This window comes from Polyodon spathula, chromosome 3 (assembly GCF_017654505.1).
Source record: "Polyodon spathula isolate WHYD16114869_AA chromosome 3, ASM1765450v1, whole genome shotgun sequence".
NCBI classification, from domain to species: domain Eukaryota; kingdom Metazoa; phylum Chordata; class Actinopteri; order Acipenseriformes; family Polyodontidae; genus Polyodon; species Polyodon spathula.
Window position 1 is genome coordinate 22,001,188 of NC_054536.1, and position 26,975 is coordinate 22,028,162.

The 26,975-nt window shown below is 36.6% G+C and overlaps 1 protein-coding gene across 1 annotated transcript in view; it reads right to left on the minus strand.

Moving 5' to 3' along the window:
• The window catches only part of LOC121312861 (A disintegrin and metalloproteinase with thrombospondin motifs 16-like), a 72,599-nt gene extending 54,346 nt beyond the window's left edge, over positions 1–18,253 (minus strand). The window contains exons 1-5 of the mRNA XM_041244713.1: positions 17,665–18,253; positions 17,274–17,376; positions 14,302–14,627; positions 5,813–6,095; positions 3,784–3,986 (exon numbers count right to left, since the gene is read on the minus strand). Coding sequence (XP_041100647.1) covers positions 3,784–3,986; positions 5,813–6,095; positions 14,302–14,627; positions 17,274–17,376; positions 17,665–17,754 — 1,005 coding nt within the window. The 5' untranslated portion in view covers positions 17,755–18,253. The remainder of the gene's footprint in view (positions 1–3,783; positions 3,987–5,812; positions 6,096–14,301; positions 14,628–17,273; positions 17,377–17,664) is intronic.
• Positions 18,254–26,975: the final 8,722 nt, after the last annotated feature.

Consider the following 26,975-nt stretch of genomic DNA (forward strand, 5'->3'; position numbering starts at 1 on the left):
TGACAACGTGCATCTATATATACTATTGTGCTGGGATTCAATTACCAATTAATTATTCACTTGAATCCCAGCACGTGAATTAATAAAGTGCAATTCCCGTGCTCACATATTACTACATTTTACTTGCACGTGAAGTGCTGTGCAATCCTCGTGCCTAAATACACATATACATTTTTAAACACTCGTGTTACACAGACCCGTTTATATCCCGTGTACCAATGTCTATACACCAACATTTAAACACACCACACGCAACACATAACAGATAATATACACAGGGGCGGGCACTTTGTTACACCCAGAGTTACAACCAGATAATCAGCGCGCGTTTTACAGCCCTTAATTTTTTTTAGTTAGGGTACTTGTATCTTATATATATATATATATATATATATATATATATATATATATCTATTTGCAATATGACATTACTGCCTTATCAAGCACTACAGTCTGCAATTTTGAATACTGACTTTGGATACTGTTTTATTGTAGAAACTTGTTTTTTTTTTTTTTATCTTTTGCTAAACTGCATTGCCTTTTACGTTTTACGCAATTCTGTGACAGGGTAACATTTAGATTTAATTTTGCTGTTGGGTCGTTAATGGGGAATTTTACATACTGCTACAATACATACCGAATTTAAAAGTATGTACCGCATTATAGTCCATGTGTCCACAGTCGACTCTTCTGGAAAATACTTCCTCTGTTGAAAATGTTCTATATTTTAAAACACAGTCCTTTCAGCTATGTATTTTTGACATCTTTTTTGTGTTCCTTGAAAAAACAGACAAGGGCTGGAATGGGCCAAAATTCAGATATTCGTCACACTTGTTTAACTGTCACTGAAGTCAAAATTGTATAGGGTTGGATACACGAGTGCTGATTGTAGATTTGTAAACATTACCGAATGGGTATTTACCTCTGAAAGGCCCAAATCCTTTGTATCCTTGACGCAGCCTGTGACACAGTCGTGACCCCACCCCCAAGGGATCAAAAGGACTGCGCTCAACGATCTCAGCACCATTTTTCCTTCAAGCCTGCTGCAATCACGGATGCAACCTCAGAGGTTAACCCTTTGCAGTCCTATGTCGGACCAGGTCCGACATTACAATTTTCCCTGCCCGACATCATCAAAAAGACATCAAGCACAGGTCTAGTCGTTTTTTCTCCGGAAAAAAACAAGAAAACCTTTTATTGGCCAAGTGAGACTGATAGGAGCTGAGAGAAGCCAAAAGAAGGGGCATATCTGAGCAATACACATAGCCTCTGCACCACAGAGATAACATGGACACAAACAAAGGAGATAGCTGCTTCCTCATCCAGTGCTAAAAGAATATCACAGACATTTGCAGAGCTTTTTGAGATGTTATAGTAATAAAATAATGACTAGGATTGCATTATTGAGGAGTTTGGTGATAAAACGAGTGATCAGGAGAGGATTTATCAGTATGCACGACCATGTATTTGAAAAATACAGCGAACAAGGGGTGGGGTTTGGCTGGGGATGCAGTACTGGGTGTCCTTGCTATGCAGTACCTTTTAAACCTGTTTTACTCTGAAAAATAATTATTTTAAACAGCAAGTGTAAAATAAACAGCGTGTGTGAAAATAAATTGGACCTGACGTGCCTGACAAGCGCTCAGTAAATGGACCACTAAGTGTTAATGTTACATTTCTATTTCAAGGAGCCAGGGTTATGATAATAACCTAACATTCCCTTTCAAGTATGAAATGTAACGATTACCTAATAGGGGAGTGTACCAAAGCAGTCGCAAGGGCAACATTGCAGAACTACTAGAATGCTACAAGGGTAAGCCAAAAGCGGCCTTATGAGTTACCACTAGGAACCCAAGTAACAAGTAGCTACGGTGAAAAAATTAAGGGAGAATTTCACCTCTACACCTGTGTTGTAAGGGTTGACTGGGAAGCCACCCATAACACTCTAGTTCCAAAACCAAGGTTCTGAGGATGCACAACATTCAGTCTGTAGAACCTAGTAAAGGTATGGGGAATAATCGGCAGGAAATGGGCCAGGCCCAGTTTTTCCACATCTTGAACCCTGTATAGGGTGTCCATCGACTGGAAAACAGCAGGAGCTGTTTCCAGATGGTCCCAGGAGGATTGTATTTCATGGAAGAAATCCAAATTAACTGGGGGCATTATGGAAGAGGCATCAAAGAAGGATTGCCTTGTCTCCCCTGCTAAGTTGCAGTGGCCCTCCTGAGCAGCGCCATAAGCTTTGCCAACAGGGAGAGCTTTACCGCTGGAGACATGCTGTCAGACTCCACATCCTCAGACTTTAACATCAGCTCCTCATTGCCCGCCTCCTCAGAATCGCTGATGGACAGAATATCCTCCTATGGCGAATCTGCGCTTGTAGCCCTGTGAGACCCCAGAGGGGCAGATGTACCTGGTAGCGGCGAGCACATCTGTAGCAGGTGCGCAAGGACTGTTCCCTGATGGGGAAACAGCTGCCCATATTTTCTCCACCTGCTCCGAGTCTGCCGATCACCTGGAACAGCTACCCTTCTTCCTCTTCTGGGACGAGGGGAGGGAAAGGCAGAGCTTGAGGAGGATGATGAAGAATGTGGGCTACTTTCCTGGAAGCGTCGTTTGCTCTCCATTAGCGCAGTCATGGGGTGAGGACGCAGCAACCTCTCTACAAGCGGGTGAAGGAGAAGAGCGCTGTGCAAAGATCAAACGCCGAGCACTCTTTAGAGTTGCGGGACAACCTCATCTCATGGGCATGAAACTAGCAGAAACTGCAGTTAGCTAGCACCTCCTTGGCATGTTCTGGCCCAGGCATGAAGAGCACATGTCATCCTTGTCCTCCGTAGGCAGATTGGCCTTGGATCTCACAGGGTTTAACCCAGAACAGGTCATTTCTGTACCGGTTTGGTGACTTTAGCATCAGGCCGGTACAGAGCAGTACCGATTTGGTGACTTCAGTACAGGGACGGTATCGTGTTCGAACGGGGTTGGTTTGGTGACATTAGCACCGGGTTGATACTGGTACTCGTACAGTGAGGTACCTCGGTCCTGGTTCGGTACCGGGTCAGGAGTGGTCGGTGACCTTGGTTCCAGCGGTACACATCCACCTGGTCGCAGTTGCCACGGGTGCAATACACAGGCAATGTACAGTAAAAGCCACTCCAAAACCACTCAGTCGGTACCAACACGAGACTGAGGGAAGCCTGCTTGTCAGAATAAAGTGGTGGTGATGCTTTTTAATAGCTGTTCACCAAAGCAGCATTGAGTCACTGTGGTTGTGATACACCAACAAAAATCTGAAGTCAGTGTCTGGTTCTTGCACTGCTCTGCTGAGCCCAGCAGTTACTCTTACTGTATGCGTGTCACTCACCAAGTTACAGACAGGCCTGCATGCAATATCTGTAAAACAGAAATAAAACAAAAAACAATGAAAAAAAAAAAAATATATATATATATATATATATATATATATATATATATATATATATATATATATATATATATATATATATATATAAAACAAAAAAACAAAAAATAAAATAAACTCCAGCTGGAGCTATGCAGCCTGGGGGGAGAGCACAAAGTCAGCCGACTTAAGATGCTGTGACCCCTGGGAAGAAGCGACTCAAGCCACAGTCCTTTTGATCCCTCGGGGGCAGGTTCACGACTGCGTCAGAAGCTCAAAGGCTCTGTTTTAGTATACAATATTCAGGATTCGGGTGTTTAGGAGGTAAATACCCATTCGGTAATGGTTACATTTTGTACTTGAAAGGGAACTTAGACACTTACCATGTTTAGTATAGTCAGAACATATGTAGTTATATTTTCATTTCCGTGATTCTGCATCATCTTTCTATCCACCACCACCAGGGTCTCCACATTCAGCTTCTTGTTTCTCTGGGACTTGAATATGACTGTCCGTTTGCTTCTGGACAGGTATGCATATTCATCTGGCAAAATGTAGACGTCCTCCTCTGGAGGTTTAGGCATATCTGATTTACAAGACAGAGTTGAAGATGTTACACAATATACATACTATACAAAGCATATAATCCTGTTGAAAAACAAGTAAAGAAAAAAAAGACAGGGGCAGTGCTTTAAATCCAATAACACAGTTTTACCTTGCTAGCTTGCTGTTGAGAAAGGTATGCTCTTCCTAGGGTAAAAGTCCATTGTTAACCAATTGTGAGCAGGGGCAGGGTATAAACTATAGCAGGTTGAGAAGGGTACTCTCCATCTTGGGTGAAGGGCTTAGATGCATTCAACCAATTAGAGATCTGCCTTTCCACTAGGCTCTCTATGTATTAGTGAGCAGGAGTGGGATAGAAGAGTCGGTCTTGGTGAAGCTGACTTAAGTCACATAGCTACATAACTATCATGATAGTGACAGTCTAGTTCTAAGGTTTTTTCATAATTGATTTTGTTACAAATCCCTTTTCTAAAAAAAAAAAAAAAAAAAATTATATTAAGTATCACAAATACTTAAGGAAAAGGCAGGAGCCAAGATTCGATTTTTCATTTTGGTATCTAGCCGATTGACAGTTTTACTTGGTAAGCAAAGCACAGCCAGAGATATAGAGTATCACAAATACATTCGGCAAACGTTTGGGGGAGGAAGGGTTTCACAGTTCCTCTGCTGCTACCTCTGTCACATGCTGCAGAAGACATGCCACAGAAGCCAATGGTTGTTAACCAAATGTGATGCTGTGGGTGCTTGATTTTCTGTTATAACAATTAAGCAAGGCTAATTCACCAAGGTCAGTTTTAGGTTAAAAGAATCATATTCAAAACATTTAAGTGACTTGTGATGATGTATTTCATTGTAAAATGTATTTATGACTGTTGCTTACTTGCAGTTTTCAGCTCTATGCGTACTATCAGTGATCATGTATTGTTTTGAATTAGATAACCAAACTTATAACAACGATTATTTTGAAGTAACCTGTGCCCTATGAAGAAAAGGATGCCCACATGAAAGGGATGTTCTCAGCCTTTTAGAAACTACTGTAACTAAGGGAATCAAGATGCAGGACTCCGATTTTGGGCAGTTGCTTCACACAAAGAAGTGTTTTGCTTTTTAAAGCTGTCAAACAAAAACTGGTTGCTGGTTGACAAACAAGAGCAGGAAAGCCATGCAGGACTTGCACCAATGTTAACCTCATGTGCCGGGTTTGGCCTTTACAAGAGAATAACTGGCCAAGCTTATACAGAATATATTTATCTTAACACCAGCGTAACCGTTACCTGTTCTCCTTCAACCATGTGCCTTTAGTGAATATAAGAAATATATCAGCAAGAAATAGCACATGCTGCAGAACAAATGTGGTATTTACTACATCCAAGAGAGGCAGGGTGTTGCTGGTGGACAGGTTCATGTTTAAATTCTGATGTACCAGCTGTACTGGGAGAGGAGACATGTTTGAGAGCTCTATTGAGGCCACAGGGAGTCTCTATACTAAGAGTTTTAAAGAGTCACCAGGATGTGATGGCAAACAGAAAATGATATACAACGTGAATTGAATAAAAATACACTAGTTAAGATTAATATTGTAACAGATTAGCAGCAGCACTGTTCACAGCAGCGCAGTCAGAGACAGCAGCTGCAGCAGGAACAGGGGGGTGGGGCCTCTGGAATGTGGACTGAGTGTGTAAGTTCCCATTGGTTGTGTTATGTCTCTATTTGTGTCAGTGTGGTTCCTGCCTGTGTGTATTATGAATAAAAGTGCCTGTTCATTTTACACGCTAACTCCTTGTCCTTTCCTTAACTGTTGTAATGCTCTACATTGTACTTGGAAAACATAAGAATTCTCTTACATACATTTCTTGCGCCTTCCACAGAAATGTTGCTTCTGCAGCTGCCCATGCTTGTAGTTGTTGTGTGGATGTTGGCGACGAGGCTCTTCACTGTAGTATCCCATGGCTTTAGGTCTTCTAGCAATTATAACCTCATTGTCTACTAAGTGCCTCTGGCTGTCTGTGGACCTCTTGTAAAGGATGTGAGGCTGGTGGCTGGTAGGAGCTGTAAAGTTCTCTTTAAGTGCAAGGTGCTGAGGTACAGGCTTCAGAAAATAGTCTGCATCCCGTGTCCTTATTAAACCTGACTAGAAAAAAAAAAAATTATATTAACTGACTATTGCAATATTATCATCACCTAAAACATCTCTCTTCAAATAATGCTTTTGGTGTAGTAAAACAATGTCATGTCACAAAGCAACGCTGTGACAGACTTCAGTGGTACGAATGGATATTGCCCAAACTAGACATTTGTTAGTTCACCAGTACAGTATGTTCCTCATGCATTGTACACTATCATACAAAACTGATACAAAAGTTGCGTTTATATCAGTGTTTAATCAAGATTCTTGCAAAACACACTTATCCTGTACAGAAGTGAATTTACAGCACTGTGGCAGGAAACACTGGCTTAAAATGTGCCTTGGTAATGACATGTAATGCAATGTATATCCCTGATTGCAATGCAAAGAAAAGCCAATGCAAACAAAAGAATCGATTTCTTATTTTTTCAGTGCAGTAATGTATTTCTTGAGGTTTAACCGAGACAGTCGAAATAGTGGAGACATTATGGTAAAGCTTTCAAGGATCTAGACATCATGCAGACTTGAGGTTTCTTTATTAGAGTGATCAAACACTAGCTAAACCTAAGCATTCACTGTATTACACACATCTTTAAAATCAATGCACCTGGTGATTATTGTTTTTTTTTGTTGTTTATTCCCCTGAATTCTGTAGTTCAATATCAATGATGGGAACTACATTATTCTCTTTACAGAAGAAACTCCCCTCCATTTGTCAATGTTCATACATACTATAATTCCTATTTTTTATACCTTGCGTACCACCACTTTTTTTGTCATTGTTTGGTTTTGTACTCCACAATGAGTCATTCCAGTTAAGGTGGACCCAATCCTGGGTAAGAGTTTCCTTCATTTGTGGTTAATGATACATTGTTCTTGTTCTTCTTCTTCTTCTTCTTAGGGTTTCCGAGTAGGAGTTGTTGTATGTATAAGACAATGAGTGCAACATTTTGAGTTGTGTCTCTGAAGGTGAACGAATAACACTTTAGCTAGAATGACCAGTGTTTAAAAACCACACACACACGCACACACAGACACACACTCACACAGTTTATCATTAAAATCATGGGTCATATTATTATTATTACTATTCTTCTTCTTCTTCTTCTTATTTTCTCAAAATAATTGTTCTTCCTTACATAAGAAATCAAGGGAAAACTTGAATTCTTTAATATAACTGCACATTTCAACATAGGTAAAAATTACTACAAGACTGGTGGCACAGTATTTTTTTTTTGTTTGGTGGCTGGTATATATATTTCAAAAAATTTCGGATATATATATATATTGATATATATATATATATATATATATATATATATATATATATATATATATATATATATATATGAAATCAATATTATTACGGAATGCCTTAAACATGTACATAAATTCAAAGCAATCATTACAAAAGAAACAGCACAGGGTACCTAACAATGCCTAATAATACAGCTAACTACAGCATAAGAAAAAGCTTATGGCGTTACAGAACTTTGTCAACTAGGAAAAGAAAATTGGGCCATAAAATAAATATGCTTTAGCGGGTGATGAGTTTCATATTAAATAAGCATTGCTCTAATTCCTGTGTGGCTTATTTTACACATTTCAACACCATAGACTTGTGGCATACTATATGCTGCCTAATGCAGGGCCTCACATAGTAGCACCTGTACCACAGCTTGTATAAAATAACCCCTATATGACTGTAGGTTTTTAAAAGTAAAAAGAAAAAAAAAAGTTACAAGTATTACATGTGTTACAGTAGACTGGCAGTGCATACTAATTCCTAAAAAACACCTGGTTTACCCTGTTTGAACTTGGCCTGCAAGTCTGAGTGTTTTTCTATCCTGCCAATTTAAACCACAAGAAATACCTAGTAACACGTTACTTTTGATCCCGCTGTGAACTCATCTAGTCGTTTGGGAAACGTCTTAACCGATTTATACAATGTAAAAAGATGTTAAAACATCCACCTAAAACAGGTTTTTGGTACAGTAAGCAAGCTACATGGATTTATGTTTTTACTAATGAGTAAATACTTTTTTTTTGGTTTCCTTTATCTGTCCCATGCCTGATTAACCATAAGACACCCAGGCAACATCTGGTGCCATTACAAAATTCCAAAATGTATTCAAACTTTTTTATTTTTTTTTATTTTTAGATCTGCATATCTGACAGCAGCGGAACATGAGTAAGGGCAGATATGTACTATGCAATATGTTCTCAAAGTATGATTGATGATTGTGATGTAGAACCAAACTGTGGTAAGCTGATAGCTAAGCAATTAAAGCTCCAGTAAAGTGAGCCTGGCGTCACACTAACGTTATGCATGGCTACTTCTACCACCTGATCAGGTTTTTCCATGTTTTAGTTTCCAGTGCTGTCATAAGCGCTACATACAAAAACAAAGCACAAAAAATGCATTTACATTTTTTTTAAATTAAATAAACAAGACAACACCAGAGCAAAATTAAAATGTATGACTAAAATATTTACCAAAGAAAAAACTGCACTGCTTGGGAATATGCAATTCTATTTTATTCTACTACTCACTGGCGCTGCATTCTTTTTAAATGAGCATTTAACAAAAATAAAAAAAAAACACCTGCTGGAGTGCAATAAAGTTTACTATGGCACCTATTTATAGGTCATCAAAAGGGGTGCCAGCATGTTAAACATTCAGCTGACAGTGACTAGTTTTATACAGCTTGAATGGGAATCCCAAGATCATTTTAAGCTGAGGCTGAAATTCTAGGACGGGATCATGGTAGTTTTCCCAATTGATCCTGTCTGCCAATTCTATGTAAACCTCAGAATGACACATATGATTTTCAATTGGGACAGGGGCTAAAGGATGTGAGCAGTAATACAAATATATATGCTGTAGGTTTATTCAGATAAGAAGTCATGCTTTGTGGGTGGGTGTGTGAGTGGGGGTGGGGTGGCAGGTATTACTATCAATGTGCGGACAACATTTGTATTAATCTTATATCTGTAAGGTTTAAAGCGGATGGGTAAGTAGCTTACTCTCAGTTGTAAAATACTATTAGAAATCAGTGACAGGGATGAGACCTGATGCTGGGATCTGGCTCCTAAACCTTAGCTGCACAAACTGGGCAACACAGTCTTACAGTTAATGTTTAGCAGCTGTTCCTCAGGAACCAGTGGCTCAGAGGACTGCAACCCTAAATCCAGTCTTTTGCCTCTGTGCTGCTGAATCATTTGGATATGAGGTTAGAAGGCAGTATAAAGAAACCTCTCCAACTTATTTATTAAACTCCTAGTAGTTATGACACAATGTATTTATGCTTGAATATGCATCTGTAACATCTGTCTACACCCCCTTGAATTTTTTTTCACATTTTGTTGTGTCAGTGCCTCAGAGTTTCTTTCATGCATTTAAATGAGGATTTTTTTCCACTTATCTACACACCATACTCCACACTGTTAAGGGGAAAAAAAGTTTTTACTGAGAAAAAAATTATATATTAAAAATATAAAACTGAAAGATCATAAATGGATAAGTCTCCACCCCCCTGAGTTAATACTTGGTGGAAGCACCTTTGGCAGCAATTACAGCTGTGAGTCTATTGGGATAGGTCTCTACCAACTTTGCACACCTAGATTTGGCAATATTTGAACATATTTTGATTACATGATGTTCTTTAAGAAACTGTTCAAGCTCTGTCAAGTTCCTTGGGGAGCGGTGATGGACAGCAATCTTCAAGTCATGCCACAAATTTTCGATTGGATTTAGGTCAGGGCTCTGACTGGACCACTCAAGGACATTTAACTTATTGTTCCTTAGCCACTCCAGTGTAGCTTTGGCTGTGTGCTTTGAGTCGTTGTCATGCTGAAAGGTGAACATCCATCCCAGCTTCAGCTTTCTCGCAGAGGCAGCAGGTTTTCCTCAAGGACTTCTTTGTACTTTGCTCCATTCATTTTCCCTTCTATCTTAAGTGCCCCAGTCCCTGCCGATGAGAAACATCCTTATAAAATGATACTGCCACCACCATGCTTCACAGTAGGGATGGTGTTCTTTGGGTGATGCATTGTGCTGGGTTTGCGCCAAACAACGCTTTGCATTTAGGCCAAAAAGTTCCATTTTAGTTTTGTCAGACCACAAAATGTTTTGCCACATGGCTACAGAATCTCCTGAGTGTTTTTTGCATACTTCAAATGGGATTCAAGATAGGCTTTCTTGAGTAATGGCTTCTTTTCTTGCCACCCTACCATTCAGGCCAGATTTGCGGATTGTTTGGGATATTGTTATCACATGCACACTTTGACCAGTCTTGGCCATAAAAGCCTGTAGCTCTTGCAAAGTTGCCAATGCCCTCTTGGTAGCCTCTCTGATCAGTCTCCTTCTTGCTTGGTCATCCAGTTTGGAGGGATGACCTGATCTAGGCAGTGTCTTGGTGGTGCCATACACCTTCCTCTTCTTAATAATCATCTTGACCATGCTCCAAGGGATATATAAGGCCTTTGATATTTTTTTATACCCATCCCTTGATCTGTGCCTTTCAACAACTTTGTCCGGAGTTCTTTTGAAAGCACCTTGGTGCTCATGGTTGAGTCTTTGCTTTGAAATGCACTACCCAGCAAAGGGAACCTACAGGAACTGCTGAGTTTATCCTGAAATCATGTGAATCACTACAATTTAACACAGGTGAAGGCCACTTAGCTTGGTGTGTGTGATTTTGAAGGTGATTGGTTATACCTGAGCTAATTTAGGATTGATATTACAAGGGGGGGTGGACACTTATCCAACCAAGCTATTTCAGTTTTTATTTTTAATTAATTTTCTACAAATTTCTGGAATATTTTTTTCACTTGGAAGTTGTGGGTTAGGATGTGTAGATAAATGAAAAAAAAAAAAAAAACATATTTTAATTAATTTAAATTCCAGGCTATAAGACAACAAAAGGTGAACATTTTGAAATGGAGTGTAGACTTTTCTAAGCACTGTCTCTCTGTCTGTCTGTCTGTGTGTGTGTGTCTCTCTCTCTCTCTCTCTCTCTCTCTCTCTCTCTCTCTCTCTAAGAGAAAGCTAGGGAAAATAATGTGTTGTATTTTATACCCTAAACCTTGTTCAGTAAGGGATACTTTTATGAAATATTGTGTCCATTCATACACACAAACTCATCTTCAAACCCATCAAACATCATTAAAAGATCTTTTTTTTAATTTTATTTTTAAATAAGTCATCAAGTGACTTGGGGAAGCTTGGAATATAAGAAAGTTGAACTATTCAACAGTGAAGCTTGTTGGTTAAGAAAATTCATCTGGGGACAGTTTGTCTCATCGCTCTTGAGTAATCCCTAATGGTCAGGAGCTCAAAGAGATTTTCAAGGCTTGGCCTCACCTTCAGAGTTCAGTAGCTTGGCATCTTCTGTTGCTTGAGGTTGACACTGGCTTGAATGAGTCGCAATTTGGAAAATAGTTACTTTTTTAGCATTGAAAGGTTAATATAATCTACATCTTCAGAAGTGTTAAAAACTGTGAGATAGCTGCAACTACAACCAATCAGAAGTGTAATGAAAAATAACAGATTTAATCAAATCCAATCAACTTACACTTTACTGTAATTCAATGGACTGCTCAAGAGTATTATATATCAAATTAAAAACATCCTAGGAGTAGGGGACTTTTGTATCTTTCTGTTGCAGATGCATATCACATTTTTTTGCTACTTACACAATCATTTTGTGTTTAAAATTATCATTTCATACCGTTTTAAACTGTCAAAATGGAAATGGTGTGTATCTGTTCTAAAATGGCAAACTAAACAGTAATCTTGGGTCATCAAATCAAATCATATGCAAACACATGTTAAACCAATATGGCCAAAAGGCTTGCATCACCCTATAGAATTAAATCATTTTGCTTCATAAAGTCGAACGAAACCTGCTAAATAATGTTACGTTAGCTTATTGAATTACCTTCTGCTTTGTCGTTTTCCATGTACTTAATGAAAAACTGACAAATTGAAAAATGTGACATTTCAAAATCAACATGAAATATTGTACTACTATTATGGCTTCCAGTAGACTTCTGCGATACCGTTTTGTAGTTTTTTTGATTACATGATGTTAAAAAAAGATCTAAATTACGTTCATATATTTTTTTGTTTTTAATTATATCTGAATCCTAAAAATCTTTTGGTCATAGATGTACATATCAAACCCAAATTGACAGGGATTTTGACACTTTTTGTGAAGTGCAACTTTTATCAGGAAAAAAGTTGTTTCAGTGGATTTTTCTCAACCATGTTTTACTAATAAACCAGTCCATCCTCCTATTTTTGCATTTTAGTCCAATATTTTCTTTTACAAAAAACAGTAACTCTTAAATCCCTGTTGGGATTAAAGCAAGGCTGGATGCCTTAGCTTCTGCCAGAAGTTCTCTATTCAAAGTGAATTTATGCCCAGGCCTTAACAACATGGCATTATTCACATGTCTTGGCTCTTCAAAAGTCAGTAGGAATTAATGACTTTATATTCTTAATGTCTTAATGACCTCCAGCTGGGACCCTCAGCTTCTCTCCAATCCAGGAATATCACATAGTAAGCTATAAACAGCTTGGATCAATTGTGTGCAACATCCTTAGATCTTTACAATATATATTTTTTATTTCTTTACATTGATGGACATCTTGTTGGTGTTATTGCTGGTGGTGTGTTTTTTTTGTGCAGTGAAGGGGTTTTGTGTTGTCCTTCTATTTTGTCTGAGCTCCTAAAAACCACAGGATATCATCTTACTGTATTTACATAACAGCCTTACATTCTGAACATCAGCATCAAAAGCACCTTTTGACCTCTTGTCTAGGAGAAATTCACAATTTGGCGACAGTCCACAGCAAATGTGCCCACCACCCCAAGAGACTAGACAGTAAAAACACTTTTCAGGTGCGTAAATGTCAAAGTTCTCATTCATTTTATGCCACTGTTGACCAGGAACCCCATCAATATGTCAGGTTTTAATTTCCTAAGTCAACCTAAAACATCAGAAATATATATATATATATATATATATATATATATATATATATATATATATATATATATATATATATATATATATTTGTTTATGTTATGTTAATCATCTTTTTGGGTTCCTCACAATGGTTACCCTTATGCATTGAATATGTTTATCTATGTCTTGATTGTGCACCAATCCTCAGCAAACTTGTATCCTACACTCATAGCATCCTACTGAGTAATCCTACTCAGGTTAGAATAAACTTACCTTTAGGCTTAATTTCAATTGCTCTAGTACCTCTACTCTACCCAAATTCAGCCTCACTGAACAACATTACATTTGTAATAAAATACAAATTCCGAAACTTTAGATGTTATAAACTGACCCTTTCAGGTACTGTGCGATTATGAGGACCTTCTGTGCCTGCACTGATTTAGTGGGTACACTCAGAACTATCACTTACACAATCGTCACCTGCTGGACATACATAAATTAAAGAAAAATGCCCTTGGATAGCAGAGTCTGATCCAAATTGACTATGGATTTAAGTCATTACTGAACTTTTTTTGTTTAAAGTTTACTATGTACGGATGGGTGAAACTGTTCACTATATTATCCACAGGTAGTTTGGTGTATATCAAACCGTATATATATATATATATATATATATATATATATATATATATATATATATATATATATATATATATATATATATATATATAGATGGGCTTCAGTGAGTTGCAGGAAAATAATTCCATCTAGGGTTTCTGTGATGTCAGAAATTACGGGACCGAAGGTCAAGCAATTTATAAACTGTCACAGAAACCTCCAGACCTCAATCTCCAGTTTCTCAGAAATACGAATGTACCAGCTTTTTTTTTTTTTTTAAATGTATTCTCATTTTGTTGATCATTAATGAACATGTCTGTACTGTGGGTGTTGTCGAGTGATTGAATAAGAGACATGTTGTGTTTGAATTGAATTGAATTGAGTCGAATGGGTCAAAGTTCAAGTATATTTTCCTCTAGAGGAATTATCACTTTTTGATGTCACTACTGTGGTATTATGCCTTTTTTCTCCAACTTGATCAGGATGAAAATATATCCTTCATCATATATATCATGAAACTTTTCAAACCAACTAAAATGTTGGTTGCATGTATCTTTACAAAAGCATATTTTTATTTTTCTTGTTTTTTGTTTCACATTCCTTTGGCAAATTTACTCACCATGCCTTTACATGTAGAAATTGCTACTGAAGAGTTGATCTTCGATCTTAACGACCCCTGATAAAAGCAAAGGTCTTCATGCTGGTAAGTCTCCACAAATGTAGTCCCACTCTTTCCCAGTGTCTGTATTGTAAAACCAGGTGCAAACAAGCTACCTGAAGACTGAAGTTCTAAATGAAAGTCCTGCCCTAAGCCATGTAGTCTGAAATGAACAGACTGCTCTGTCCTGTTCTGAATGGATCTTTTCCTTCTGTGGTGATGGGCGACTGCGTGAGAGATGTATTTCCCTTTGTGGTCGACTTCATATGGAGCTACAATTTCATATTCTGTGGAGCACCAATAACATAGAATTAGGATCACTTTAAGCATCTGTCAAGTACGAAGACGATAAAGCTCAATGAGTAGCATGAAAATGTTTTTAGCTTACAGCCTACAACATATTTGTAAGGTCAAAGTTCACGTCACAAGCAGGGCACACATCAAACAAGAGTTTTAGTTAACATTTTCATCAAAAGTGGACTGCTCCCTAGAAATGAATAAAATATTGTTTGCAAGATTAATACTCAATCATCACACACACACATGCATTTTATCCAATATAATTAAACTTGTGCTTTCAGTTCTTGAAACGTAGCAAATAGATAGAAATGGAGGAGGGGTTGTAAACTAAAACAGAGCATCCCCAGGGGCATAATGTAAGCATCTCTAATGAACAGCTAGTAAGAATTAAGTTAACTTATTATGGAAATAGGGAATCTGTGTAATTAATATAGACATTAATGAAAACTATGTGGCATACAGTAGAAAACTACAGACATGAAAGGATCATTTTTTCCTGTACAATGTCCAAGATCGAACTTGACCTTGAGAATGATAAAATAGTTATGTACGAAGTATGAAGCCAATATCCCTAAATGGGATCTCCATAATACTGAAAATATTAATTTCTCTGAAATGACAGTTATCTACAAGCTCCCTTCATGGTGATGCTTAACCAGCGCGTAAATGTAGCAAAACAATACTGCTATAGTAGGGCACAGATTGAGGGTAAATTGAACTGCAGGACACACATAAATTGTTCAAATGGTGCTTCTTTCATGGATTATCAGTATCATGGTATGGGAAGGATCTCTATTTAGGAGCTAAGGGCTGTGTTGTGGTGTCCTGAATAAACATCTGAATGAGATCTTATTGTAGTCTCCTGCTTCCTGTTTGTTTTTTCCCTGAAAGGCTAGAATACTTTACAGTTATATGTGTAAAAAGTTGTGAGGATGTTAACAGTGAAAATAAAAATTACAGGTAGGTTATTTAAACAGTTGTACCAAAATGTGGAAATGTCGGACGCTATTTTTCAGAAACCCACTACTTACTCTTTAGACAAGAAACAATTGGGACTTCTTTCCCAAAATATTTACTGCTTTTCTTTGTTGTGTAATAACTTTATATGTTGACTTTACGATGTTCTGTAATATCTTTATAGAAAAAAACGCAATAATAATAATAATAATAATAAAAAATAATAATAATAATAATAATAATAATAATAATAATAATAATAATAATAAAACAAAACATAAGCTTATATATTGTAACTTTACATTTTAACCAAACTGGGCAATATAATGATGCTAAGAAATAAATTACCACAAACATGCATTTGTACTGAACTACATGAATTGCTCCACTGTAATTATCAAACAGCCACTTCTTGCTGCTGTGTTTTAAAACTGCATCGAACTTTGAAAATCTACTTCTTTTAGTCCAGCTCAAACCACAGAGAACAAAGTAATTAAAAATGATTTTACACACACACACACAAACAGCTACTCCAGAAACAAGTTCTGATAGTTTAATCCACAACAGCACACCATTGGATTAAACGATTCAAAACACAAGGAATTAATTACCTCTGTCAAGTACAGTACTATGTCGTTGTTATGGTCCAAGGTCTTCAAGACGCTAGATGGCACACTAGTTGTAATGAGTTAAATATCTCTGCTGTAATCATTCAGCAGCACACTATGTGAAGACTAGTCAATTTGTTAACCGACAAATGTTAGGAGACGTAGTGAGAAGCAGGCAGCATTAAGACAAGCCTCCTAATAATACAGCTAATAGGTTCATTAAAGAAGTTGTCTTCATTGTTGCCGATACACATCAAAACAGTCGTGTATTCTCTTTTTGACCCTCCTGCTGCAAGTGATACAATCGTATATTCTTCCAAGGTTACCATTTCAACACATTTATACAATTCGTCATAAACTGCCTAGTAGTTGGCTTTAATTATAAATATTCTGCACTGTAAATGTGTAGTGCATTTGAAATCCCCAAAACATGAATCGACTCCCATGTGTAGGCATTTTAAGGTGCCAAAACCTGCCAGGAGATCTGAACACATTCTCGCTCTGTTAGGTCGTTTTCCCTAAGTGAGCGAACACCCTGCGCTGCATCTGTATCACATGCGTGGATGCTTCACTCGCCGAACTGTATTTCAGGGATTGATGCACGTTTACCTGCCTCGTAACGTATGGATTTAAATAATTGTACTAAGCAATTGGTTTTGAAATACAAAGAATCTGAAACAATATATTATGCTTCTGTGTACCTGCTCGGCATCCAAGAGACCCTGGTTCCGTATGAAAACCAAGTAAACATGTAAATTAATCTAGCGCCTTTCTTCTGAATTGCAATATTACAGCTAGATGGGATCAGCGACCTACAGAATGTATGCTAAAGCACTGGATATGTACTGGGGAATTTACAATGTGTGTTTGCTTGTTGTGGTAGAAACTCTGTTGTGTTGTCACATGCTATAGCGCAAAGCTCCATTACAGAAGCACCGGTTGACATGATTTGTAATTTAAATAAACCTATAGAAGAATAGCGTTAATGTTGTAGACTATGGTACAAGCTCAACGGGAAAAAGACCAAACCCAGAGAAGACTCCAAAACTCGTGTGCATAGGTACTCACCAGTACTTTGTGCCAATTCTAGGAACTCCAACAGGTTGGACTGACAGAGAGACCTATCGCTATTGTCATCTTCATGTCTGACTTGCACTGTCTCACTGGCACACTGGTATATATTGGGAACAGAATATATTTTTAATATTAAAACCAACGAAAATCTCAATGAATTGTGATGTTTTAAAATGTATTGTTTAGTTATTAAATTAATGATTTGCAATGTCTACATCACATGGTTGAAAACAACTCTGAAACACACACACACACATTATATATATATATATATATATATATATATATATATATATATATATATATATATATATATATATATATATATATATGCGCAACCTTCCGTTTCCGTTGTTAATTATTTAAACTGCATGGTTTAACTTACCAAATATATAGCCAATGTAAAGGTAAACTGCAATACAGAAAAAGCTGTCCTCAAATGTGTCCTCTTTCCTAAAAAATGCAAGAGAGCCATTTCTCTCTCACTCAGTGCATCCAACGCTGGTCAGCAAGCTAAGCAAGTTCCTCCACATACAGGATGAATAGGAAAATAAAAACCATCAGGACTTAATAATGTTTCTCAGGTAGACGTTTAAATATTCAATGTTACTTCCAGTATTGCAGCATTGGAGCAAATCGTGTTTTTGCTTCCAACTTCTCTCATAACACAACGCCTTTCTGCGCGGCAGTCAACACGCAGGAACTTTCCAGGTAATTTTCATTGACAGTTGTCGTTTCCACTCAGTTTCCACTCATCGAACGTGTTTTAGTCTGTGAGTCTTTGCTGCTGCAGATATTCAAATTTTACTTGGGTGGGGAGAGAGAAAACAAAACAAAAAAACAACATCCTTTTATTTGAACTGTGAATAAAGTTGTCGACGGCCTTTTAAATATACATATGCCCGTAGTGTGGTGAGATAACGCTTTCAGATATATTTAGCTTTATGTGTTAATAACACCTCAGTGCTGTCGCATTTGAGTGTATCTCTCCTCTTACTCTCTGCAGAGCACTGTCTGATAATCTCGCTCTGCCGGCTTTCAGCAGAGGACAGCCCATTCAACCAATCAAATCCACAACACCTGTATCAAGGCACTGCAGAGGGCGTAACGCATAAATCTGCTCCCAAGCCTTGCTTTAACCCTTACGGGTACAGTCTGAGCGACGTTCTTATACTGATGTATTTAGATTTGACTCGACATCTATGTTTATGTGTAACGGATGCATTTTTTAAAATTTTATTTTACTGTCCTATTTCAGACTTAAATCATATAATAAAGAAGAATGTGCAAATCTATTTTATGGTACATTGTATACGGCTTGAATTAAATGTTTAGCATCTGTGTAGTACCCAAATATTTTACCAAGGTTATCATAACATTTCAAATATTAATTATTTCCCCTTCAGTTGTATTTACTACATTCTCGTGCTGCCTATTGGAATACAAAAAAGCAAAAATGTCCAAACAAAACTGAATTTGCATGTATTGGATTAGGTGTCACACTGTTCAACCATTACACACATTATACAAATATTTTTTGCACTGTATCATGGTTTGTATGGCAAGTCAAATTATCATTTAGAGATATTGTTAAATATTTGAAGATATCTAGTCTAAATCATTTTAAGACATCTAAGATGCATTTAGAGATATCTCAATTATTTTCAGATATCTTTAAACACAGCTTTAAATAAGAGATCTAAAATGCATTTTCAGATATCTTTAAATCATTTTCAGATATCTGACATTAAATTTAAGATATCTGAAAATGACTAATTGTTTATTCAGAGATATCTCTAAATCATTTTAAGATATGTCTAAATACATTATTGTTCCTTTAGAGTTATCTCTAAATAATTTTAATACACCACAAAATAACTTCCTGTTCATTTAAAGATATCTCTAAATTCAGATATCTTCCAAACAGTTTATTTACAGATATCTCAAATTAATTTAATATATATCTCTAAACATTTCAAGATATCTTAAAACGCACTTCGAGATGTCTCTAAGTGATCATTTGGCTTGCCATTTAGTTTGGACCCTCTCAAGTGCAGTGTTCCCAAGCATTTATCCAAACTGTTGTACAAAAGGATTCCCTGGTTGGGTGTTTTTTTTTTTCATCCACAGGGGGCAGTATCCATACAATCCTTATGTTCCTCAAGACAACACAGTCTATTACATTCTCTGCAATTGGCTGCAGCAAATCTATGAGAATATGAATTACAACACCAATGCAACAGCGACCAGAGAGTCCTCTGACGTATACCCTGCCACTGCAACCAAAAGCTTGTTTGCCTTTTTTCGCTATGTCTTTCTTCATCAGTATACTGCAAAAACCTTCCTAATTACTTGACAATTTGGTTATTTATCTATCTCAATTAAGTTATAAATAACTGGGGTCCCAACATCAAACCATGTGTACTGCATGTAATTTCAAGATTTCATTTATGGCTATTCTCCGTTTCCAGTCTTTAGACCATTTCCATTGGATTTACCCTCTATTCCTTTTTATTTAGTAGTTAATATTTCCAATGTTTGGTGATTTTGGTCATTAGTAACTGACTTTAAACTATACTGCATTCCTTTTTAATAATATGTGCAAATAACTGGATAATGACTATTGACTAATTCAACATGTTCTCAAACTGATAAATTAGAATGCCCCTGATACCACACGAATCAACCTGAATTAATTACCAAACTTGAAGGTATTCCAAACCTGTTAAACAAAATGGATACAAAACAATATTATTTTGTGGGTTTAGAAAATAATAAAAGGAAGTACATAACCATGTATAACCATAAGAGCAATTCCAATGACAAATATGAATGTTGATGGATATATACACACACACAGGAATAATAGATTTATTAAAGGAGAGGGTTAAAAGCGTAATATGTTTTTAATAGGAAGCTTAATCCTAATACTTATTTTTTACTCGATTTGAGGCGTGTGACATTTTATTAAAACAGTGTTTTCTTGGTCTGATGTCACCACCAAGCCATCCTATCCACACAGGGTCACAATAAAGTAATATATTTATTTTTATGATGTGCCGACAATTATATTTTTACCATTTGAAATTTGCCAGGAATAAATTATTCAGTAAAAACAATGATCTGCATCCAATTTACATGGTCAGCAGAAAAATGTCAAATAACATAACTCAATGTTTAGGCAAACAGTTAAGTCCTTGATCCCTATTAGGATATTTTTTAACATTTGGTTTCCCATTATTACATCATAAAAACTTACAATGTTTTTGTCAGGTTTAAAACCATGAACAACTGCATAAAATAACAGGTATGGGAACATGTAGCTTCCATTAGTGACCATCTTATTATCAAAAACAAATCCAGATGAGTTCCGTTTCCAATATTTTTTAATATTTTGTGTATTATAAGCAGCTTTATGGCATGCTGCTGAATTATAGCTGCAAGTGACAGAAAATGAAACAGATGCCCTCCCTCTGGAATCTGAACAGCTTCATCCAAAGTTGTAATATTCAGCTGCTGATTTACTGGAAATAACAAGCTGATAATCATTCCTTAGATGTCAGAACTAATAAATGATAAATGCTAGGAACAAAGGTTCATCTTTCAGTCCCATACATTTTATAGAGCTAAAGGCTACAGCATGCAGGCAGACTTGATGAAAACTGCATTTTTTTTTTTTTTTAATATTAGTAAATTACAGTTGCTGCACAAATTTGCACTTTTTTCTGTTTTATTAACCTCATTTGAACTTTTTACATACACCCTTATGTTTCCCGTCACACTTTACATCACATATGACATCACCAATGACGTCGGCAATGACATTACTAAACGCATGACAAATTGTCTCCATGGCCATATGGACATAACACTGGGAAATCATAGTCCTTGCGATTGGTAGCTTAGCACATGTTTCTCACTGAACCCACACCATTGAACATTCAAAATCAAATGGTACAACCTCAGCCATCACAAGTTACACAATTATATGCAGCAGCTTTACTATAATGTTTTATTTTGTAATTTTATAACCCCATGGTATACATTAAACTCTGAACAATAAATCATGAAATGTTGGCTTGTCCTCTAAGGAGAGACCATACTGTATGTTGTATACTTTATTTGAACAATTGAAAAAAAGTTGCCTAGAATCTATTGTGCAAAAACATCCACCACAGTGACTGACACCCTGCAAATTGATTTGTCTTCAAGTTAATAGTCATATTTTTTTCAATATCCGGAACAGATTACATCTTTATTGTCTGGAAAGTTGGACACCTGTGGAGCGTCTTTGGTGCTGCAGACTGCTCTTTTGAAAACTGCGCTGCCAACTTGGGATATATTCAGTGATTAACTTGATTTACAAAATTCCCAACATCTGCCTGAGATCACGGACTTCCCTTACCATATCACTATAAATTTCAGCTGTCCCATTTATTACGCAGTTTGTACTAGTAAAGTAAAACCATGTTAGGATGTTTTATTCATAACGTGTTCACCTATACAGTTCATTTTAAGGTACAGCTGAACTACTGCAGACTGTGTTGTTAAAGATGGGCTCCTCCATTTCTATTTTCATTTCTCAGCAGCACCACAACTAAGGACTGTTTTTACTTGTTTGAACCTTTTGTCTTCTAAAAGAAAGTGTTGTATACTTTGAAATTCAGCAATGGCTCTTGTAAATTGTTAATATAGTCATGTGTCTGTGTGTGTATATATGGCTCATGTGATGAAGTATATCTTTATATTCTTTTCATTGTGGGGTAGCGGTGTCTCCATACACCACAGTGACACTTCAGATGTAACCCTACAAAATATTACATTTTTTATATTCAGTTTGGTTCTATGGGTTATAACATGCTTAAAATGATTCTTTTTTTATATTATATATGTAATTAACCATCTATAAAGTGTAAATTATAAATTAAAGAATACATTATCAGGGAGGCACAGTAAAAGTGGATTTGTGGGATTGCACCAGTAGCGGAAATGTGATTATTAATAAGAAATGAACCATCTACTAAAATATTACTGCTATCCCAAAATACAGGGACATTGAACTGCAACGTGTTTGCTCTTTGAGAATAATGTCTTGTTTCTTTCTATATCCCGCTTACTAGCCACATTAAACATTTTTAATACAAATAATCTTGGTTTTCAAGTATAAAAAAATCCAACCTAGTTTGCTATTAATTCTATATAATTCTATTATTCTGTTCATTATTATTGATATGTATTTATTTTGATTTTTCAAAATAATAACTGTGATAAATATGTACAGCTTTTGTTTGTGGTAAAGTGGGCTTCGGTCAAGGACAGTCAACGGAAAAACACAGACCCAGAAAGCTGCATTGCGCTTTCCAGACTTTTATCTACAAAACAAACAAAATGTTTAAGCAAGCTAATCATTTAAATCATTAAAAAAACACTTCAAAACCAGCACCCAAGCTATGGCAGTAACCTAACCTCTCTTTCAAACTAACTCTCCCCTAACTTTAATTCTCTCTCCTTCTCAGCTGTTCTCTGCCCCACAAACAAACATTTTTGTTTTTATGGCATGTGGGCAGGGGTTAATTGGTAAGCAATAAATCATTTACTACCTGGCCACATTCCATACTTTTCTAACGAACTTATTAAAACTACGTGACTGTGTAAACGGTGGCTGTCTTTGCTCCAGGCTGTTCACCCACTCTTGAGCCAGCCATAAAAACCCATATTTTAACTTGTGCACGGCCTCTGCCCTGCCACGATGTTAAAGAAACCAATTTCATAGTGATGTTTGCTGACAAGATAAAGCGTGTGTCCTTTGGCCTTGCTGCACTCCTGCTTGCCTTCTTGATATAAAGGCCTTAGTTTTTATTTTATTTTTTTAAATCTTTGCTTATATTAGGTTCTGCAAGACTGGAGATGAGAAGGGTCCTTAGTTACACAGACGCTCCATAGAAACAGGTAGGTCAAAACTACAGCAGCAGTTTGTCATGATGGGAGGTCCTTTATTGCCTGTTCACCAATAAGGAGCACAAAGGTCTTTTAATTCTTAAATCCTTAAAGTGACACACAGCATACAAATCCTGACATAAAAAATGAAATAGTTATGAATGAATTATAGCTTATAGCCCCATTTATATAATGTAATAGTTGTGTATAGGGTGTCTTAATGGACAAGGGATGTCATTTTAAAATTAAATTTTAGCTTAATTTTGCTGTTCTGGAATTTTGACAAACCTAACCCTTGTATTTTCAATGTGGAAACACATGAATACATACGAACATATACATACACAATATCAATAGTTACTTGTGTACTGCAGAAGATTTTAAGTTCTTATTTTGCATCCTAATGATCAATCAAGATTTGCTTAATTGTTCAGAAGTTGCTATTTTTCATTGTGACATTAACAAATTCAACTGGAAACTCAGTAACATGTTTGAATTAGAAAGGAATATAAAATACAAAGCTACTCACTATAAAATGTTTAGATTAACAACTGGCCTGACACTTAAGATTATGAATGATGCTTTCTTCTTTTGCATTATCCTGTTTATTAACACTTCAAAATGCAAGGCATGACATAGGTTACATCGGGCTAGAGATACTGTAGTGACTGAGCATCACAGCCAGACTATTCCTCATCTCTCAACCAGAGAATGTTTATTCCACTTGACCATTTTCAGAATATTTGAGTAAAGATTATAGTATACCAGTAAACTGTCAATATAAAACTTAATTGCTTACAGTATGTAAGAAATATTTACAGTATTAAAAATGAACATGTAAAAAGTACATAAGTGGAAACTTGGTAACATGTTGTTTGAATTAAAAAGATGAAGCAAGCATTCACTAATTGAATTCTTAAAACACAGTTCAACAACTTGACTTTGTATCCGTATGGATTTTGCAAAAAGGAAAGAAATGTTATACCTGTTCTTAAATCACTGCATAAATCATGTTCTGATATAAATACAAAACAATCAGAGCAGCAAATGAACATGTTATTTGTGGCTTAAAATGTACAATATAACAAAGTAACACAGCTGTGTGAGTTTATCAGCATGGATTTCAGTGTGGGTTTTCTTTAGTGCAAGTCTTCAGTATTAATACTGTCAAATCTTGGACAAGCTAAACATAACAAGGAAATCGCACCAGATGAAGACAGCCTGTGGTGTGTCTGTTGATGTCCAGATGACCTGTCAAGAAATCTTGTCATATTACTGCTTGACAAAAGATATCCGACGAGGATACACCTAAATCCGTTCACTTTTGGCCAAGCTATTTTTCCATCCTAAATATACCAGCAAAGGAAGCTTCAAGAAAGAAAATATTCAGGCATTTTCTGCAGTAGGGATGGCATCAACCTTTTCATTACAGGAAATTCATTCACTTACAGTCATAGCATGTGTGAAACTTGTAAGCCTGTGAACTTCAAAAATATTTTACATATATAAACACCTGCTAATTTAAAAGAGTACAGTAAGTAGCTTCTGTGTCAGGGTAGCTGTGACAAGCTGGTGAGTGGATAGAGGCCCAGAGACAGACTGCAGTTCAAAAAAATAGCACTTTAATTATAAACACAAAATAAAAGTGCACAAGGGCAAAAACAAAGGGATTGAAACACAAATAATAAAACACAAAGCACAACTTACAAAAATAAAGGTTTCCAGGCGATGCCTTCACTGGATCAAAAAACCCAGCAAGCACAAACACCAGCTTGCTTCCTCAGCTCCCTCTGCTCCCTCAGCTCCCTCCGCTCCCTTATGGAAAGCTGAGGCCTCCTTTTATGTCAGGCGGCTGGGTGCTGATTGGTCGTTAATTATGCTAATCAACCCCAGCCACCTGAACACAATAAACCCAGGCACGTAGGTGAATTTAACCTCATCCCTGCCAATTTATAAAGGGCAGAGCTCTGCTCTGCCACAGTAGCCAAGTAGATGACGTCCCCAGACCAGAGAGCTGACAGAGACACACACACACACAGGTACTATGGGTGAAAAGAACGCTGTGTCGCCATTTTTATTAAACAAAAATAAAATAAATACTTTAACAAACAGAGCAAAACAAAAGGATGAACAAAAATAAATCACAAATACTGACACCACATAAACAAGTAATGTGCTGGTCTGCCCAGCACGAGTAGCAATTACTTGCTTTACTTCTTTCTTTCCGTTTCGTTTTTAATTTTCTCCCCTCTACAGCGTGCACTTAATTACATCACTCAAACAATAATTCAATAATGATAATGAAATCATACAATATCTTTCTTTTAAATAATAATACATCACCAACCATTAATTAAATACACCCGTTCAAAATAAACAAACAATACATTTTAAATCTTAACAATCACCCATGTTTTTAACCACATAATAAATTTATTTTACACGCAAGGCTTTGCCATGCCCCCTTTTATTATGTGCAGGCCTTTCCTTCTAGGTGTAAAGCGGAAGCTGGCTCTGTCGTGAGATCGGAGGACGTCCACGAAAATGTCAGGTCTCCTGAGCTTTAAAGGTAATTTGTTTCTGTATTTTGTAGGATTAAAGCTGTAAGAAAAGCAATTGTCTTTGTCCTTCAGAAGCAAGGTGAATTAGTAGACATGGCTTTGCAGTTTTGAGGAATTTAACTTGAAGAAAGTTGGAAAGTCAAAACAGCAACTTCTCCAGTAAGCAGCATTTGAAAGCATTAATAGAATTAACAAAGTCTTACCAATCTTATTACCTCAGAATTGCATTTAGCTTTGTGAATGTGTTACTTGATTTCCCAATGTCTTTTGAAGTAATAATATAGACAGCATAATAAGGGGTATGTACTAAGATGGTTCAGTTGCAGCGCAAACATATCGCAATTTGCATTTTTCTTCCAACAATTCACAAAGTACACATTCTGTCATATGCATTAAATTCTGCACTATAGTATGCACTATAGCATGGCCCCTACCTTTACCCCCCCCAACTAAATCATACAGTAGCCACTGGCTAAACCGGACATGCTTGTCCGACATAAAGAGGTGTCGGGTTTAAAAAAGAAATACAATACAAATCGCACACACATACATTTATAGTGCTCAGTGTATTTTAAATGAATAAATCATTATGCTGAAATAACACTAATGTTTCTTGAGTAGGCTACACATTACATTATATAAAAATATAAATCTGTACATTACAGCAGTAAAATCAAATGAATACCTAACACAAAATAGGTCATGGCGCAGCATTGACAAGTTATGATACTCACAGGAGGACAGTCCATTCTCATTAGTACGAATTTCAAGAGACCAGCAACAAATTTTGCATTATACCATCAATTCATATTATCACGAGTAGCCTATAAGCCAAATGTATACTGTCAGTTTTTATTTAAGTTAGTCACTGGTGCAGTGCTACATTGTGCACAATTACAAACCACCTGCACATTAATAGAATAGGGGTGTTCCTTATTCCTATACAGATGTTCAGAATGAGCTGGAGGGGTATTGCTCCCAACACGTTGGGGAAACCCAAAATGTCATAGAAAATGGTTGCATCTTTTACAGTATTAGTTCAACACAACTTCCATCTTTCACTGGAGGACACTGGTATCTTGTATTTGAAATGTCTTTCAATAGAATTGTAAATTATTCTTTGATGTTAATGGCTGCTGATCTCACCAGATAAGCAGTTTAACTGTCGCCATTAAATTAGGGATGTGAAGAGGGTCCA